Genomic DNA, 19219 nt, shown 5'->3' on the forward strand with positions numbered 1-19219 from the left:
GGATTAACAGGATTAGGGGGCAGGCTTACACTACTTACTCACTACTTGGGCGGAGGTGAGGCCCTTTCCGAAGCCAATATGCATGCAAATCGAGGCGCCAACCCTCGCCATATTATCATATCAAGTTCATCCCCCTTTCTGTTTTGTTAGTGATTACCTGACTTAAAGGGGATTTTTTGGTACGTCTTTCAAGGTCGAATTTCAAGGCTTAGAACGCCAAAAGTTGGTAAGAAATTCATGCAGCTAAGAAATCTAGGGCCCAATAATGTGTAATATACACCACCACTCTTTTCAGGTTTACAAAAATTTTGACTAACAGGTTTTAATTGTATTTAAAATGACTAGACAATTAATTTAATGAAATAAGTAATTTTTAAAAATCAGGATTGACTGCTGTGTTTATTATTTATAAAAACACTTTATGCTTTTTGTCTAATTTGTGAACAAATTGCAGAGCAAACACAAATCATTCAAACCTTCTCCTCAAGTTTAACTTATTTTATTCGTTAAACTACCTGCTTAACTGTACCTCTAGGGAATCCAGAATATTTTTTAAGAAGTTCTGAAAAAACCGAAGAACAAATACAAAAAATAGGAGAAGGAAAACAATATTAAAATAAACAAAACAAAACACAACACAACAAATAGCAAGAAAAATAGAAAAACACAATATCTTAAACCAGACAAAATGTAAGTGAAACAAATTCATACTGCTTAATTCAGAATAATAACATGGTACTAAAACTTAGAAACTTTTATTTCTGTAAAATATATTTTTCTGATTTCTGTCGACGTTAACAATGACTTATTAAAACTAAACAATTTCCATATATTTAGTATGGCCATCCTCATCTGAAAAATTCACTTTTATATTTCTACAATTAAACAAAACAAAATTAAAAATTTCCTAATGTTTGATTTCATATCTCCTATTTTTTTAAATTTATTTATTTTGCAATTATTTTTTTTTTGTTGTTCTATCTTACAATCGGCTTATTTATTTTCAAAAAATAGCTCTGTAGTCATCTTAACTTTTTAAATTAATTTATAAATGAATTACGTAATAGTAATGTGTTTCGTTAGTGATGTGTATTACAAAACGAAAACGGCAATGTTTTTTAAATACTTTTCTTTCTCTTTAAGCTTAATTGGCCTTAAATAACATTACAAGCCATTGTATGAAGTGAAAAGCTTTACATTTAAATGAAATAATTGCACTCGTGACATTTCTCTTTATTTTCTCATTTAAGTGTACTTTTAGTTTTCCCAAACGACCCATTTGTGTGCCCTGAATCACTAGCAAATATTAATGATTAATAGTTTTGAACAAATAAAACCGTGGAAATAGGTTACCGAAACGGTGTGTACATTTCGAATGAAATGGCTCATTTAAGCGCATTCGACTATATTGCATGCATTGGGTTGTGTGTACTCTTTGGGCTTTAGTTCTATTTATATCCATCCATTTTTTTTGTTCCAATTTGTGACAATTCAGAAGCGACGTCACTAACTTTTTGGCTTGCATGGCATTGAAAGTACAAAACGCTTTGATGCCGTTCTTTATTTGTATTTTTCAGTTAAAACACATGTATGGACAAACACATACCAGAACAAGGGCCACGAATATGTTTACAGTGCACAGAAAAAAATGTAGATTAAATAATATAAGATCACGTGGCATAGATACTAAAATATTTCAATAAAATGGATTTAGTACAACAACAAAAGATGTTTCAATAATACAAATTGTTATCAAAGCTAGATATTCAAAATATATTGATATTTTACGACAGATTTTTATTTTCAGACATGATTCTTTCTATTATCTATTCATAATTTTAACAACAAGAAAAATGTTATTTAAACAAGTTTAGATATATTTAAAGTGTCCTATTTTTTTCAGTGTTTGCAGGTAGGTTTTCATTTAAGTGAATGTGCGGCTGTGGCTTTGGCAGGCTTTGGGAAAGTGCATTTGTGTGTGGTCGTGTGGTGCTCGAATTGCACTGCATACAAATGCTTTCCACTGCGCACACCCTTTAACACACACTGCCACAACCAAACACACCCACACCACAATCACAAACACAGCGATACTATTGCCTACCTTGAGGCGCAGTTAAGCCAAAATGGTCGTTCATGTCTGGCATGCAAAGTGCAGGTGCTCGCAGAGCGGTAAGGTAACTACACGTGGCATGAAATGCAAACCATGCAGGTAATATATGTAAAACATTGCTCCTACATTGTCTCAAATGAGTGAGCAGACTGCGGAATGCAGAGTATTAGGTATGGATTTTAATCGAAAATATTCATACAGCTGTGATAAAAATAGACAGCCTTTACAAAATTGTTAAAGACTTTTGCAATGAAGATGTAAGAAGTGACTAGCTTAAAAGGCACATAAATTCATGTTGCTATTATATATTAGGTTATGTTACTTTAGCTTGCCAAAGATAGCTTTCTAGTTTTGTTACTTGGTGTTGGTCATATCAGTTTTTTTAAAATCAATTATTTAATCACAATATAATGAAAAATAAAACCTTTTTTCGACGTTTTAAAGTGGGCTGCGAAAACGATGGAGATTAAACTATTTTGATTAAATGGCTATCCGCATTATTGAGCTCAACATTTTTTCAATGTATACACTTATAAAAAAAGGAAAATATTAAATAATAAAACTAAAATTTGTTTCAAATTGTTACTAAGGTGAACATATTTAATTTACATTTAATTAAGCTGGTTTTTAAATATGACCACCAACTTTATACTTTTTTTATATAGCTGATACTATGTATCAAATAGCACTTTTAAACTAATATGACCAACTCATACGAGAATTGACACTCACTTTAGATTGGTACTATTATCTTATTATTTGAGGTTCTTTTGGTGTAGGTAGGAATTCTTATTTCGTGCAATATCAGTACTAAGTTGCTACCTCAACTATTTAACTATAATTTTTCCTATCAAAATCATTTTAATCATATCAGCTTGGGTCAGCTAATATGATATATATTTCTGACACGTGCCTGGGGCTTAAACACTGAAGATGAAACTGTTGTGATAAGAATACTACCCATAAATAAACATATTTAACGTCTTATGTTTTTGCACTTAGTTCACATAAAAGAAACAATAGTGTTGCCTTTTTTAATAGTAAAAGTGGTTTGACATTGAAAGAAAAAAATATTTTATTAAAGTCCCTAATATAATGAAGAAATCTTTATGCCTAAATTGGAATAGGTATATTATAAATTAAAAAGTTTTTAGTATATTGCTTAAATTACGAGGACCCTATTGTTTGTTAAACTATTTATCGATATAAAATATAAATACATAGTTACTTAATTACCTTCGGCTGGAGCGTTTGGGCCGCCCGACGCCTTGGCCGCCTTGCCCTCCTTCTCCTTGGGCGTGATCATGTCTGTGGACTTGCTGGTGGCTACGAAGGTCTCGCTGTTCTCGGCAGCACCACTGGCGCCGTGCTTCAGATCCATCCAGTGGGTGGTGGTGGGTGGTTGGAGGTCGCGCTACTTGCGGCGGGGACTGGTGTAAATTTTGGGCGGTTGTGCTGTGGCAGCGATTGCCGTGATCGGTGGTGTTGGTTAAATTTCTGTGGTGGTTTGCTCTCTGTTCTTCTCCTCAACAATCAGAATAACTGAGGGTAGTCGTACTTGCTTAAAGCTGATTTTCGAAATGAGTTCTGCAAGTAAACGAAATAGCAGAAATCAGCATAAAAGCAGGCAATAAATTTAAGTACATTTAATGCCCCTGTTTAATTACGAGCTTAAGCTAACCACGAATATGTATATACGTTGTTGTCATGGCTTACTATTGAAAGACGTTTGTGGATTATGACAATTATAATAATACTAATGAGGTTATTGTCTGTTGACCCTGAAGTAGCTTAAATTTCACAAATATGTTGTTTAATTCAAAACAGCTGGCTAAACATTGTTAAAACTCTGATAAAAATTCGTTTCAGTTACACTTGGTCACGAGTTGTAATGTTCTACTTTAAACATTTGCCTAAAATGCGAAATTGCTTGTTAGCCAGTTTATAATAAGACAAATGGGCAAACACAACTATAAATTAGTATATAATTAATATTTATTATCAACTACTGAATAAAAATTTGCCATAAATCACTAAAATTGTCCTACTCTCGTAAAGTTTTTGTGCCCAATCTGATTATAATAGGTAAAACTTGTTTTTAAACAGCTGTTAGTTAAACAAACGAGCAAAAAGAGCTATAACTTATACAATATACCCTTCAACAGCGGGCACTAAAAATAATGGTTGACCCCTTCCCATTAGCTTTTTGTGCCTGATCTGATTTCAGCTTCCACCGAAATGCTGTGGTTTTGGGTAAACCAAGCAAACGTAAAGCCCGATATTAATACGCCTTAATTAGCTTGTTGACTGGGGCGATTACACGCGAATTTCCATCTGCCGCTGTTGTTGTGACATTGCAATTTGCTTTAATAAAGCCATTGAAATTGAATCAAATTTAAGCACGAAATTCACCCTCACGGCCACTTGTTGCTCTGCCTCTGGGTTTTGGAACCCCGATTTTTACATTTTTAGATTTTTAGCTTCAGCTTTCAGCTTTGGCTTTAGCTTTAGCTTTAGCATTGGCTTTGACTTGGGGCTTTGGGAAAATGCAATCAGCGACAGTTGACTGACTTTGGCTGACTCTGCCGCCAAATAAATTGAGTGGATTGGCAAATTGGAATGCCGGATTCCGGTTCGGATTCCGATTTGCATTTGGGTCACTATTTTCGGCTTTTATTTTCGCTGATAGTTTCCTCCGCCTCATTTGGCACGTGCGAACGTATTTTCTGCCAATGGCTTAATGTCATTAGTCTCAGCGAGATGAAACTGTTTTTGTTTTGCAAACAGTTTTTCCACATTTCCATATCTGCTAATTAGATCGCTCGTTCAACGCTGATAACAAATGCCAACCAATTGAATTTGAAATCGTTAATCACTGCATTTAAATCAATTTGACTCATTAAATTCGCACAAATGCAGATTCCCCCATTTAGATTCAGTTTCGCACAATCGGAGGCCGTTCATCGAACAGAGATAATTGCCGGCTTTCGAAGACACCGATGTGGTGGATTTTCTCAAGCATTTCGAATCGCAATGAATCGCAAGAACTTGTATTGTTTTTATTTCTTAGGAACACTCAAGATTAGCGTCATAGTTGCTGGTTGCCCAACACAATCGGTGGGAGGTGGGTCTTCGCCAAGATAAATACTCGTAAATGAAGCAGGTATTGCCGATAAGACGGATTCCAGACACCCACTACACTGAGAAATATGTAATCACTAATTTAAAAATAATCTATTAGTTAATTTATTGAAAAGAACTTGACATTGAGAAATTATTTTTTTTATTTGAAAATTACAATTTAAAATTCATTTTTAAATAAAATAATAGATGACCAAAACATATTAAATGCACTTTTTACCGCTGTAAAGTTTAAAATATATTAGTTTAAGCTATTTACATTTTTACGTAAGGATTAAAAAAAGGCTCATTATTTCTATTGGGCATTTCTTTTCTAAGAACTTTTAAATCTTTATGTTCATTTGTTTTGTTTGCAATATTACACAGAATTAGTCAAGGTTACTAAACCTTATTAATATATTTTAAATACTGCATTCATTTATTTTTACTGATCTCGTCTTCTTTTTATACTTTGGTGCTTTGCTGAACATTTTTATACCCTTGCAGATTATACCCTTGCAGAGGGTATTATAATTTCAGTCAAAAGTTTGCAACGCAGTGAAGGAGACATTTCCGACCCTATAAAGTATATATATTCTTGATCAGCATCACCAGGAGAGTCGATCTAGCCATGTCCGTCTGTCCGTCTGTCCGTCCGTCTGTCCGTCCGTCTGTCCGTCTGTCCGTCTGTCCGTCTGTCCGTCTGTCCGTCTGTCCGTCCGTTTCTACGCAAACTAGTCCCTCAGTTTTAAAGCTATCTGCTTGAAACTTTCCCAAAAGTTGTCTTTCTATTGCAGGTAGTATATAAGTCGGAACGAGCCGGATCGGGCCACTATATCATATAGCTGCCATATAACTGAACGATCGGAAATGCCATATCTTTGGTGTTTTTAAAGTTAGGAAGTTGGGATTTTCTATGGGTTTTATTTTTGGCTAATAAATCCGACCTCCCAAATTTCATAAGGATCGGACGACTATATCCTATAGCTGCCATATAACTGATTGATCGGAAATGCCATAACATTGGTGTTTGTAAAGTTAGGAGGCTGGGATCTTCTATGGATTTTATATTTGGTTAATCAATCCGACCTACCAAATTTCATAAGGATCGGCCGACTATATCTTATAGCTGCCATATAACTGATTGATCGGAAATGCCATAACATTGGTGTTTGTAAAGTTAGGAGGCTGGGATCTTCTATGGATTTTATATTTGGTTAATCAATCCGACCTACCATATTTCATAAGGATCGGCCGACTATATCTTATAGCTGCCATATAACTGAACGATTGGAAATGACATAACTTTGTTGTTTTTAAAGTTAGGAAGTTGGGACTTTTTTTAAGTATTAAGAATGCATCATATGAATAATTTTGGAGAATATAATTTATAGAATATTCTGCAAGGGTATATCAACTTCGGCTCCGCCCGAAGTTAGCTTTCCTTTCTTGTTATTTATTAATATTATTATTTGATAGGGCCAGGAGACTCTCACTATTTTCCAAATGTTTGGCATTGTTATAGAACAATTACTAAAGTGCAGCTCACTTGAATCATGTTTTTTTCTCATTTTTAATGCGAATGTTGTTTTCTTATCGTTTGGACACTTCGTTGTACTATTGTACTATTAAATACTGAAATAAAATCTTCGATCCACACTGATTTTGTTTTATTTTTGGATTGATGTTTATTTTTAACACAACTCGTTGGGGGAGTTCTTTGTTTCTTTTCCTCAGTGCAGTTACACACACAGCGGCTTTGAACCAACGTAAATAACTTCCCAAACTGGCTGGCTGGCATCGGAAATTGACTTTCAGCCAATAACACGCACGTACATTTTTGATGGGGATTTACACGGGGCCAATACTCGCGGCCGAAAAAGAGGGGTTTACGGTGGGTCGGACCTCGCTTCTCGAACCCGTCGCTCTTACCAACTTTGGCACTCTTTCTTGGCACGTTCTTCTGCGGCTAAGTAGTACGGAGTACTAGTGGGAGTACTGGGTACCGCGAACAGCTGATGAAGGCAGTGCTGAGCCGCCGGAGAGAAGACAGACCTACGGAGCACGCAATCGCGAACGGACAAAGCGGTACTGAAACTGATTTCGAAAAGCGCTCAACTCTCCGTCATAAACAGCAATGTTGATTTGCAAAACGCTTTCGGCTCGTTCACTTGTTATTGCTGCAAACAGCTGATTCCGCGGCGGCGATGCCAACAAAGTAACCCAAATACACTCACTTCGAGTGCCCCACGATTAAAAATCTGTGTGATAAATGATTATGAACTGTTTAACTGCCACTGACTAACATTTGATTGTTTTACAAGTACCGCTCTTCAGTTTTAGGGTATTCTATAGTCATCGTTCGCCTTTGTTTTCCTTACACATTATCACAATCGCCGAATCGAGTGACAAATATTGAAACACGTTTACCAGACTTGAGCAATAAATTTTAAGCCAAGGAGTTAACCGACTTTTGGCGGGCACTGTGGCGATGTACGTACGTCTGCGCTCGGCACACGGACACTCATTTCTGATATCGCCCCCGAAACAAGTCCAGCTGTCGTGAATCAGCGAATGGGGAGCTCCAGCGGGATTGAACCGGACTTTAAAATACATCGCATTGACTGTGCATACGGTGGAACTTCTTGTAGGGTAAAAATAAATCCAATCCGAAAATACTTCAGAAATATAAGGCATAAATTTGGTTTCAAATTTCTATATTTAGTATTCAAAAGTATTAATTCACTTTGCAAGGTTTTTTAACAAATTTCTGGGTATGTATATAAGCAATAAAATAAATTGGGTAAGGCCATGCAACTACTTATTGTAACCTAAGTTAATGGGAACACCAAAATAAAAGTCTCTAAGACAAAACCACTTATTTTAAACTTGAAATAAGGTGTTACCTTTAAAGCACAGGAACAAAACTCTTCCCTTTTGGATTTTTAAATAAAAAAAATTGTATTATTTTCAATGTATTAAATATATTAAAAAAAAAATTGTTTAAAAAGTTTGATCAAAAAAAGTCGTTTTCGAGTTAAAATTTGTACAGTCTTCGTTCAAAAGTCGAGTAGAAACTAACCTTCCATGGGTATATAGCTGGGACTAATTACTTATTCGCGAATTCGTAATGCTCCGATTTATGTAGTTCACTTCACCGCTGTTCCCCTGTACTTTTAACACAATTGCATTTGCTATCCACTTTAAATTTTGTGTTATTTGTTTAGCATTGTCCGCTGCTCCCCTTTTTTTTAGCGACCGTAGCACGTGTATTTCTGGATTCCCACTCTTTTCCCCTGTCCCTTTTTTCCCTGACAGGTCTTTTCACATTTTTCATTCCGCTGTTTTTGTGGCTTTTATTGAATAATTTGCCTGCGGGAACTTCCACTTCCCTGGTCGGGGTCTCCGGTCAGGTTTCGTATTCCAGACGACGGATCTGGCGGATCCGACGGTGCCCGCAGCGTGGTGGCGACGCCATCGCAGTGCCACTGGCTGGGGGTCATTATTCGATTAAGGCAAATTATTATGTTTTATTATTTATAATGCAAATATCAGCACAGACACGGCCAGACGGTGGTCAGGGACTGGACGCGGGGGTGGGGCGAAAGTGCTTTCATTTGTTTCGAGTGGCCCACATCGGAATATGCACTGAGCCGAAAATGTATCCCCATTTATTTTTATACATTTAGCTATAATTATATAAATAGTTTTCTCTCCCACAAAGTATTATTTAAGAAGTTTTAGCGACACTAAAGTAATAAAGTTAATTATAAATTTAATCGAAAAATGTATATATTTTAAGAGTAATTTTGTAAATTGGTTCCGTTTAATAAAGATTATTTTAGGATGACATAATAACATGCATTTTATTTATAAAACTAAAAACATTTTCCTTCATACCTAAACAAAACAAAACAAAAATTGTATGAGTAGTATGTGTGACACCTTAATTCTTTAATGGTTTGAAGAGTTTATATTGATACGAATTTGAATAGGTTTGTTAAAAAAACAACAATAAAGATGTCTTTAAGCCTAGACTTCAATTATTTACTAATGTTCTTAATAAGAGAACAATTAAACATAGCGTTCTTGGCCAAAAACAATAATATATATTTTTTAAAAGAACATTTTATAGCTTTTTTTCATAGCTTCGACCTGCTGAAGTTTAATTTCTTTCTTGTCTTTGTTACTGCAATGTTCGCAGTGTAGTAGTGCCTTGCTCGGATTCCAGACTTATCACCGTTTTGTACTTTGTCACTCAGCCATGCGAATATTTCGCGCGGCTTTCATCTGTTTGTACAACTCATTCTCCGATAATGACCTCGTAATTCAAGAGCTGATAAGAATTAAACATGACATTAGGCCGATTACTGTATTAGTGTAGAATTACTATTATTAACCGATAGCAACCCGTGTTGTGGCCCCGTAAATCCCGTTGATCGGATGATTTCCACTGATTTTCCCCATCATGTGGAGTGGTCACGACTCAGTGCTTCAGGCTTTACGAGTATTCTTAACGATCTGAATTTTCCCCCTAACCAGTTAAATAAATGATCAGCTTAGAATACTAATGTGTATCACTTTAAGCCTTTAATCGTGGAATATAAATCAGACATTAGAGCAGTGATTTATTAAACTACTATTAGAAGTTGTATATTAAGGCAATAAAATAAGTTGATTGCTTAGAAATTTATAAATTGCTGATATGAAAAAACACTATGTAAGTTATTAACTTCATCTTAAGCTACGGATTACGAAAACTAATTTCATAGTTGAGTTTATTCCTTGAAATATACTGAAATCCAACATGCACGTACTTTGAATTATTCAAAGGATACAAAGACAGGGAACAGAAGGATGAAAAGCGAAAACATAGCTGTGCTTAGCCGGGCCAACAAGGTATTTGAATTCTACACAAAGCTTAGGTCAATCTGTTATTCTGCTGGCAGATTACCAACAAAACTGATGATATAGGAAACCCAGATGCACCTCGTTGCTGACGAAGGCGCGAATGCGAGCCACGCTCTTTGGCGGTATCAACAACTGTATACGCTACTAATGGATTCTCGCTAGGCCACCCAGTCGTAATCCTTTTAAGGCCCACCCCCTAACCACCCACTATTCCACCCACCCACCTTGCGCACTCGAGAAGTGTGCAAAGCAGCGCCCGAGGGCCGATTGCAACATTTCTCATGCGCCACGCTGAAAACAATTGCATTCGAGTTCCGCTAGCTTTTGTCTTGATTTCACTTTAGCCGGGCAGCTGAATTGGAAATGCAATTTGTAGCTGACAAGTGGCCGGCGGACACAATGAATCGCAAATTCCAACGCAATCCTCGCGCCAATTAGGCAACAGGACCTAGGGAAAGGGAAATATTTATGCAGCCAATTTGAACGCAAATGCGCCCCAAACCTTCGGGCCATTTGTGGCCGAGCTCATCTAATGCGAAACTCCAAATCATAATCAACAAGGGAGTGGAGGGGACTCCATCCCTGAGAGAAATTCGTTCTCACGCTTCCTTGAAGCGTAAGTGGCAGGAAGATTCATCGGCCAATACTAAGCAGCTACAGTAAATTTTGTATAAGTGAAACACGCATCTTTCCAATTTTTTGATTTTTTTTGTAACTTTGAGTGATTTAAAAACACCTATTAAGGTATTTAATATTTAATTTTTTTGTAGCTTTGGCCTTGAAAACTTAAACTCCTACCTCAAGAGATTTTAAATCATTGTCAACTTTTTTGGCCTTACTATTTATTTGGTAGAGTAATTTGCATTCACAACTTTTAATGTTTATAAGCATTAAAAGTAGATATTTTAAGTGAACAGATTTTCAAATAAATAACTTAATGTAATTCTCACCACATCTTTAAACAGAGAAATATTTTGAATTTTTTTTGCACCTAATTTTTACATTTTTCTTTCTGTTCCAAAAACGAATTTATGCTTTTGTCTGAGCTCTTATTAAGAAAATAAATTATCCATAAATCAAGCCCTTTTTTACTTAATCTCTGTTTCTTTAAATTTCACAAAATGTATTTTGTTTAATGCCACTTTATTTTTTTATTTAAGGGAATATTAATGACTTGGTGATGCTCGACTGGTTTTGTATTTGTGTTTGCGCTTTGAGGGATAAGTGGTATCCCGGCTCTTTGTGTGGATGCCTCATTCAGGGGCTCACCGTCGGGAGGCTCATTAATGCGTCCTTAGTGGGGCAGGCGCAGCATTTGTCAGGCCCTTCTTAATCCCCGGCAAATCGCGTAATTATACGTCACAGGCCCACATACCACCGACATTCAACCGCCTAACTGCGATATAATTTCCGCTACATTTATTTATTAATTAAAAAATTTGTGCCATTGACGACGGGGCTTACGGGTAAGCTAGATAAATTACCATAAATTGTATTTTATTGCCCAAGTTCTAAAACACAAAGCGAATGGAATATTAGGCGACGAGCTTTTGCCGTGGGCCGCAGAGTACCGAAAATGTGTAGCATACTTCCCAGCGCATTGCGAATTCGCTATTATCAGGGAAAAAGTTTTGGCCGCAGCAGCTGGAGCAGTTCTTGTACCCTTTTTTTATGCCTCGGCCACATGCTGCGGTCCATTTTAAAATGGCTAGGAACAAGGGCGCCTGCAGTTTCGGCCGCAATTATGCAATTTTCGCCTGGTATCTACGATTAGTGTGCAGTTTTGTTCGGCTTTCTGCGGCCAGATGCGTTTTTAATTGCATCAAAGACGGCTTCCGTTCCTGGACACCCCGGCCTTGTCAGTTTCCTAATTGGACATTTGTAATTAACTTCACTGGCAGTCACTGGCGTTTCACTTTTTGTTCTGTCCGCCTTCCACTTTGGCTCATTTCTCACCATGCAGTTGGCATTTAATGCAGTCCCCTAGTTCCTCCGCTGTTTTTTCTGGGTTATTTATGTATCGCTCGTTAGTTTTCGGTGGACTCTTATTTATCGGCTGCCCCGAGGAGGTGGACAAGGTCGGATTTAGTTTTTCCAAGCCAAGGATTGGGGGGTGGATGGCTAACCTAACCCCCTGACAAATGGCTGGCAACAAAGGGGTTTAATTGCGCCGGGCGAATGTCTCCAGTTTGTCATAATTAACCCAGCTCGAGTGCACAAAAGTGCATTCTGTGGTCTAGTGGCGACTTTAGCATTCATTTGTGCTGCCCACCAGGAAGTGGCCTACTTTTGCCTGACCCAAATCAATAATTTTCCTCAGCGGTCTATTGCACATTAAAGTTGCATGTCTTCGGTTGTGGCGCAGCACTAGAGCACTCAATTACGTGTCGAAAGCGGTCGCCCCCCCTCTTGTACATCTATTTTGAGGCAAATCCTTGAAAGGTGGCAATTGACCTATACGATAAATAGTTTACAGTTGGCTGAGGCAAGTGATAAATGCAATTTGTTATGTCTGGAAGTAGACGGACGAGTTGTTTTGCCTTCCATACTGTTAAAGCTGGAGTTTAAACATGTTTGTCTAAACTTGGGAAATGAGCTTTGGCATATTCATGACTTTTGGTTTTCAGAAACATCTTTCTGGGTAGATGTGCAAGGATTTTGATAATGATTTTTGAAGAGCACTACACATTATATAATATCTTTCACAAATTGAAGGAATATATAAATAATTGAATAATTATTACTCGAAAAGGAGCATACATAACTTTTATAAGCACCCGCAAAGGAAGTTTTTTCAAGTTTCGAATAGCCCCTTCCATATTTTAGTTTTTTCCTATGTAGTAACACTTTTGAAGAACAGAATATTTAATAGTCAAACATTTTACTAAACCGTCTATTAAAGAGCAACACCATGGGGAAAGAAACATAGTGCTTTGCCTAAAACTATCCAACTTTATCCCCTAAAGGAAAGTAAAAGTAATTTATAGAAACTTTTTGTTTAAGTTGGTAAAGTATTAAAAATTAATTAGATAACGAAATGATTTAAAAATAGTCGACCCGTCTTAGTTCCGACCTAAAATTTAATTATTAATTTAATTGCGAATAAGTTCACTTAATATCCTTTATGATTTATGGTGAGAATATAACTTGTATATAATTTATTTTCGGTCAATGTACAAACATTTTTGAGGGAAAGAAGGTTCGAGTATTTAATGGTCAAACATTGGTAACTAAACCGACTTTTAAAGGGCAACACCATGGGGAACGAAACCTAGTGCTTTGCTTAAAACTATCCAAGTGGCTACTTTTCTTTAACCCCCCAAGTAAAGTAAAAGTAATTTATGGAGAAACTTTTTGTTTAAGTTGGCAAAGTAATAAAAATTAACTAAATAAAGGAATATTATTTATGACTTGCGGATAAGTTTAGAATTTATTAATTAATATGGTTGTAAATACAGTTTACTTGAAATCCTGTCTGATGGGGCTGAAAATTTTCAATACAGCTGCTCTAGTTTATGACTTGTATGATGAGGTTAAGCTACGACATTTTACAATCCGTTACTAAATTTATTTTAGGTCGAGAAAGAGTTTAGAGGGATGCCATAAACAAAACACCACCTGAAATTTTAGCTGTGAATGCCAACCAGTTTACTAAGTATCCTGCCTGATTAAAGGTGAGAATAGATGGCCCTGGGCAAAGTGCCTATTAAAGCTAAAACCGTAATGAGCTTAAGCAGTCATCGCATTGGATCTGGGGCTTCGGTGTGCCTGTGCTGCGCTCGTCTGAGAGTGCTTCAGTTCAAAAACCTCCAAACATTACGTCACAAGCTCGAATCCACACAGACGGGGAGGCAGTGGCACACATTGAAAAGTGCTGCGGGCCAGACACCAACACACCAGCACACCAACACACCAGTACACACCGACACGGTGGTGTGGCACGGCATTCATGGCTGCTGCTCTCGCACATCTTTGGTCGAGCTTTGGACAGGGGGTTAAGAGTGGGAACAGGGGTTAAGGGCGGCAGATGATGCCCCTGCGTCTGTGTTTTGCAATTGTCTAGCTCTGCTACTGGGGTTGACTTGGCTTTGGCTTTGGCATCGCCTGTTTTTTTTTCTTTAGCTAGGGCAACACGAAACATATAAAAATGTGAAGACACCTGGACCCGGATCTGGGCAACACTACCGTCTGTTGTTCCACTCGGTTTTTGCAGGCGGAAAAATCAATTTATGGATTTTAGTTTCGTTCACATTTGTTTTTATTTCCGTTGGCCCCATCTCTCTTTGACACGTTCGCGCCTCTTGAGCGCTTCAGTTCTTGTGGCAGCTTGTTGATGCCCCAGACCTCAGCGAAGCAAAGGGAATCCTTCAACGGAAGGGTCCCTGCTCGGGCGCCACACTCGTCAATTCACTCACTCAACTCGCAATTACAGCAATTTCTTTTAATTGCAATCAAATGAGATGAATGCGCTTGCTTCGCTACTTACCCTTTGCCGCGTCCTTCACTCTTCCCTGGCAGGATGCAGGATATAGCCGGATATCTTCGGTTGGCGCGCTAAAATGCGATAGCGTTGTAGCTGCAAAAGCGTTTTTATTGTGTGCGTTTTGTGAATGGAACAAAAGAGCGAAACGGAATTAATTTATTAGAAGGGGCAAGGAAACTTGTATAATTCACGGCACTGTCAACTCGCTTTCGCTTTGGGCTAAGCCCAACACGTACTTGGGCACTTTAAATATTTGCTCTGCACTGCAAAAAGTTCCCTCCTTTTCTGCGGACTCTGCTGCTGCTGCTGCCTCTGGTTTTGCTTCTCTAAGAGCCAACACTTTGGGGAGGAATCGCTGAACAGGACTACTGGAATCCTATTGCCTCGGTCCCTTTTATACGAAAGGCGCTTGCGATCCACTCGCGGTAATCAGCTGGCGAGGATGCTGTGGATTTGGATGTGGATGCTGGCTGCTCTCTGGACTTTCCACTGCGCAGGTACAAACAAGGAGCGGTTGCAGGCAGCCAACCGAAACATAATTAATTTTTAGCGGTAATTTTGGGAAATAATTTAATTAAATTTACAATTAAAAGACCTCACATAGTAAAGGAATAGTTAATGCAGCAGCCTGAAAGTGTGCTATGTTTTCCGTCATTGGTTGCCGCGAAAATAGGGTGACTCGCGTTTGGTGGCTTGAATTTAAATTAGCCACTTGTTGATATCAGACTTTCATAAAGATTTATACCAGAGGTTCTCATAAGTTTAGGAAGCTTTTGAGAATTTATTTCGTTGTAATCTTTGGATAAGTACTTTATGCGTATACTTAATCTGTAAGCAGGCTTTGATAAATGTTGAAAAAAATAAATATACCATTTCACTACTTTACTATTGGTTTTATTTTAAAGTGTGTAAAATGTGAGTAAAAACATGTCATCATGATCATGTTAATGAAAATTCAATCGGTTCAATAAGCATTGAAGCTTCTTTTACTTAAAAAGAATAAGTATCTAGATACTTTTACATTTGTAGTTATGGTAACGTGTAAAACAATAATTAAGGCAATAGAGAAATTAATAATAATTCAAAACTCGGTTTGCGGCGAAAACGCTAAATCGTGCCCTACATATTCGACCTCATAAATTAATTGGAATTTGCAAGCTAATTTTTGTCTATTGGCCTTAATTTTTTTAATTCAATATCAAAATACAATTAAAATGATTCCCAAATTGATTCTGTAAACCTACTTCTCAGGCCTCGAAATTTTGCCAATTTGCATAAAATCATAAAACTACCTTCCAGCATTTGATTGATGCAAACGAATTAATCCACTGGACCTCGCCAACGAAAGTGGTTGGTGGTTGTTGATGAAATGCTTTCACCGATCGCAGCGCCAGCGAATTGGCCACTGAATAAACTTCTTTGATATGGGAGATCGGTCCCACATTTCGACCATAAACAACCGAATCCACGGGATATTAACAATGGCATGCGAGGTGGCTGACACACCTCTTCCCCACTCACTCATTCACCCATTCGCGCATTCATTGATGATTATCTTAACTGTTTCCAGGGGTTCTGCGCATTTTATCTCTCGGGATGATGGCGAGGAATTTTTATGTGAACGTTGAGCAGAACGGAAAGTCATCTTGGTAATGCCCCATGTGCTTCTCCTTCCTGTTCTCGCTGGCGTATCAATAGCAGAACTAAAAGAGTGCGACCAAATGTGTGAACTAAAAGTGCTGAACAAAATGCTGAAGCTAAATACTTACAGTATGCTAGCATCATATTATTTTGTTATACACTGAGAAAAAAGTTTCATTGTTCAATATTTCTCAATCATCTTCTATTATAAATATACTGAAAATGTTGTTTGTTTTTCTTTGTACGATATTTTATTTGACAGCAGTTCTGGAAATAGCCATTTTCTATCTTTTATATTTATAATATAAATTGATTGTGACATATCAGCCTAAGCGATTTTAACAAGTATACTAAAATAATTAATGGTTTCACCAAAAAATTCTTTGATAGGCATTTTGGGAAACTGAATTCTCTCTCAACTTTCCGAGCTTAGAACTATTTTTCTCAGTGTGTCTCTGGTTGTGCCTCCATCTCGGGTGAGTGTGTCAGGTGCAATGTGCTGCTTTGGATGGCGTAGCAGGAGTGTCGACGAGAAACACATAAAACTAAAAGAAAACGCAGACAAAAATAAACTCCACAAATGTCGACTTGCCCATGTATCAAATGTCTTTCAAAGGTAGTTAAACGCTTCCTACTCCACGCAGAGCCAAGTACAAGTACCGATACCGAGTTGGGTCAAAGCGAGGCAACAAACATAAACCATTCACAGCCCGCTTTCCACATCTTTCGCTCTCCGTATGCCCCAAGGGTAGGGTACTGCCTGAATCGGCTGGCCGAACCATAAACTATTTATAGCTGTCTGTCTACTTTCGCGGGACTTCCTTCTAACTGAACTTGTGTAACCGAATCTCCATCTCCAGTGGTCAGTCTCGGTCCCCCTCTTTCTTCTGCCGCTGTCTCTTTCTGCGGCTGTCACTGCCTCTCTTTCTTGCAATCTCCCCATCTTCAATTGCTTCCCTATGCATACAAATTAACGTTTTAGCACACGTCGCGTTAAGTGGAAAAGTTTTAGCGGGCGAAAAGGCTGGCAGGAAGAAGGAGTGAGAGAAAGAGCAGAGCTGAAGAAAAAACAGGCAGAAAGAAAGCAGGCAAGAAAAAGTTAAGTACTTTAGACAACAATTGGACGCAATGCAAATGATTAACCCACTAGATACCTAAGAGATAGATCTGTTTACGAGCAAACACCTTTTACCTAACAAATTGAAGTGTAAACAAATTTTTTTGAAGGTTTGGAAAATCAGTAATCAATTATAATCTGAATAATTTGTATTAATATTTAGAACTTTAATATTGCAACAGTGATGAACATATTTGAATGATTAGATATGGCTTGGACTGTGTTATTTTGAATCCTTTCTTAATTAAGACTCATTAAAGTCAACACAAAAACAATGAAAAGTAGAGTAGCAGAACGAATAAATAACTAATATAAAGAAGTCAACAATAAAAAGTCAGTTTTAGAGTGTTAATTATTTTTGTTTGGGTAAAATTGATGACAAATTACATATAAAATTAAGGTATGATATATGGTATTAAACGATATAAGTCTGTCGATTAATGCATTGTTGTATTTTTATTCAAGTGAAAATTAGTAACTATTTTTTGGTTTTCAAGATCTTTTTTTTTAAACTTCGTTGTACAAGAAATGTTAGAAACAAATTGAATATGTTGACTAACGCAAAACTGGTGAATCAGAAAACCCGCTGGGTTAAAAGTGCATTCCCTCCGCAGAATCGCACTTTCCATGCCCTAGACCCGAGTCGAACTTGAAATCGGAACCCGTTTATCCATCCCCCTCCCGAAAAACAAGTTCTACCCCCAAAAGCTGATGCGAAATGTGGAAGAAGGCTGGCTGGCAAAGAGGACAGAACAAAAGTTTGCCGCTAAATTTTTGTGACAGCTGTTGAGCAGCAACAATACAGAGAGCAAGGCAGAGATATGGCCAGAGAGAATGTGAGTACCGAACAGAGAGAACCGACAACAAACGGTAAAGCTAAAGCAACTTCGGTAAGCCAGACTCGCAGCTCAAAGTTTGTGGCTCTCAGCTCATTCGCGTTTCAACCTTCTGCACAAACGGAGTGGCGCTCGAAATCGGAGGGTACGGAGTATACACTATGCACTCTAGCTGTACGATCTTTACGAGCCTCGGGCGATAAGTGAACCTCGAATCTCGAACCTCGAACCCCGAACCTCGAACCGTTGAAGCGGGACCTCGAAGGGCAGCCCTCTGAGCCTTGTCCCAGAACCGAAACATTTTAGTGCTTTAAAGTGCGGTGCGATTGTGTTTGTGAGAGCCCGAGCCCTGCACCTCCTGCCACTATATAGACACTATATATATAATGGGTCACTGGAGCGTGCGATATGCCCAAAGTGACAGCAACAACAACAGCAGCTAAACATGCGACTCATGCGCAAAGCAAATGACAAAAAAACAAAAAGCGACTAACGAAAAACGGAAAGAATAAATGGCAGTGGAAAGGGCCCAAAGGGGTGACCAGGTGACCGGGTGGACAGGTGAACAGGTGTCAATGTCAGCCGAAAACAAAAAACATTGCCGACACAGTACAAGATCCAAGGAGGGAACCAATAAAGAAAATAATATTAAACAAGAAAGAAAAGCTAACTTCGGGCGGAGCCGAAGTTGATATACCCTTGCAGAATATTCTGTAAATTATATTCTCCAAAATTATTCATATGATGCAATCTTAATACTCATAAAAAATCCCAACTTCCTAACTTTAAAAACACCAAAGTTATGGCATTTCCAATCGTTCAGTTATATGGCAGCTATAGGATATAGTCGGCCGATCCTTATGAAATTTGGTAGGTCGGATTGATTGGCCAAATATAAAACCCATATAAAATTCCAACTTCCTAACTTAACAAACAGCAGAGTTATGGCATTTCCGATCAATCAGTTATATGGCAGCTATAGGATATAGTCGGCCGAT

General features: G+C 37.8%; 2 protein-coding genes across 8 annotated transcripts in view; one reads left to right on the top strand and one right to left on the bottom strand.

Moving 5' to 3' along the window:
- Positions 1 to 14979, bottom strand: part of LOC108051943 (feline leukemia virus subgroup C receptor-related protein 2) — a 23802-nt gene extending 8823 nt beyond the window's left edge. The window contains exons 1-3 of one of the 6 annotated variants that reach the window (XM_017134254.2): positions 14864 to 14979; positions 14631 to 14720; positions 3350 to 3700 (exon numbers count right to left, since the gene is read on the bottom strand). In XM_017134254.2, the coding sequence (XP_016989743.1) occupies positions 3350 to 3494 (145 nt within the window). In that variant the 5' untranslated portion in view covers positions 3495 to 3700; positions 14631 to 14720; positions 14864 to 14979. Of the gene's footprint in view, positions 1 to 529; positions 556 to 3349; positions 3701 to 7165; positions 7356 to 7614; positions 7699 to 7734; positions 7755 to 14630; positions 14721 to 14863 lie in introns of those variants that run through there. The other 5 variants (XM_017134256.2, XM_017134255.2, XM_044460308.1 and 2 more) reach the window with 5 other exon arrangements.
- Positions 14980 to 18319: 3340 nt separating this feature from the next.
- LOC108051922 (titin homolog) overlaps positions 18320 to 19219 on the top strand; it is a 34712-nt gene continuing 33812 nt past the window's right edge. The window contains exon 1 of one of the 2 annotated variants that reach the window (XM_017134211.2): positions 18320 to 18366. The gene's annotated coding sequence lies outside the window, so the exon portion shown is untranslated. Of the gene's footprint in view, positions 18396 to 19219 lie in introns of both variants that reach the window. The other variant, XM_017134212.2, reaches the window with a different exon arrangement.

The sequence above is a fragment of the Drosophila rhopaloa genome, unplaced genomic scaffold (genome assembly GCF_018152115.1).
Source record: "Drosophila rhopaloa isolate 14029-0021.01 unplaced genomic scaffold, ASM1815211v1 contig_115, whole genome shotgun sequence".
NCBI lineage: Eukaryota > Metazoa > Arthropoda > Insecta > Diptera > Drosophilidae > Drosophila > Drosophila rhopaloa.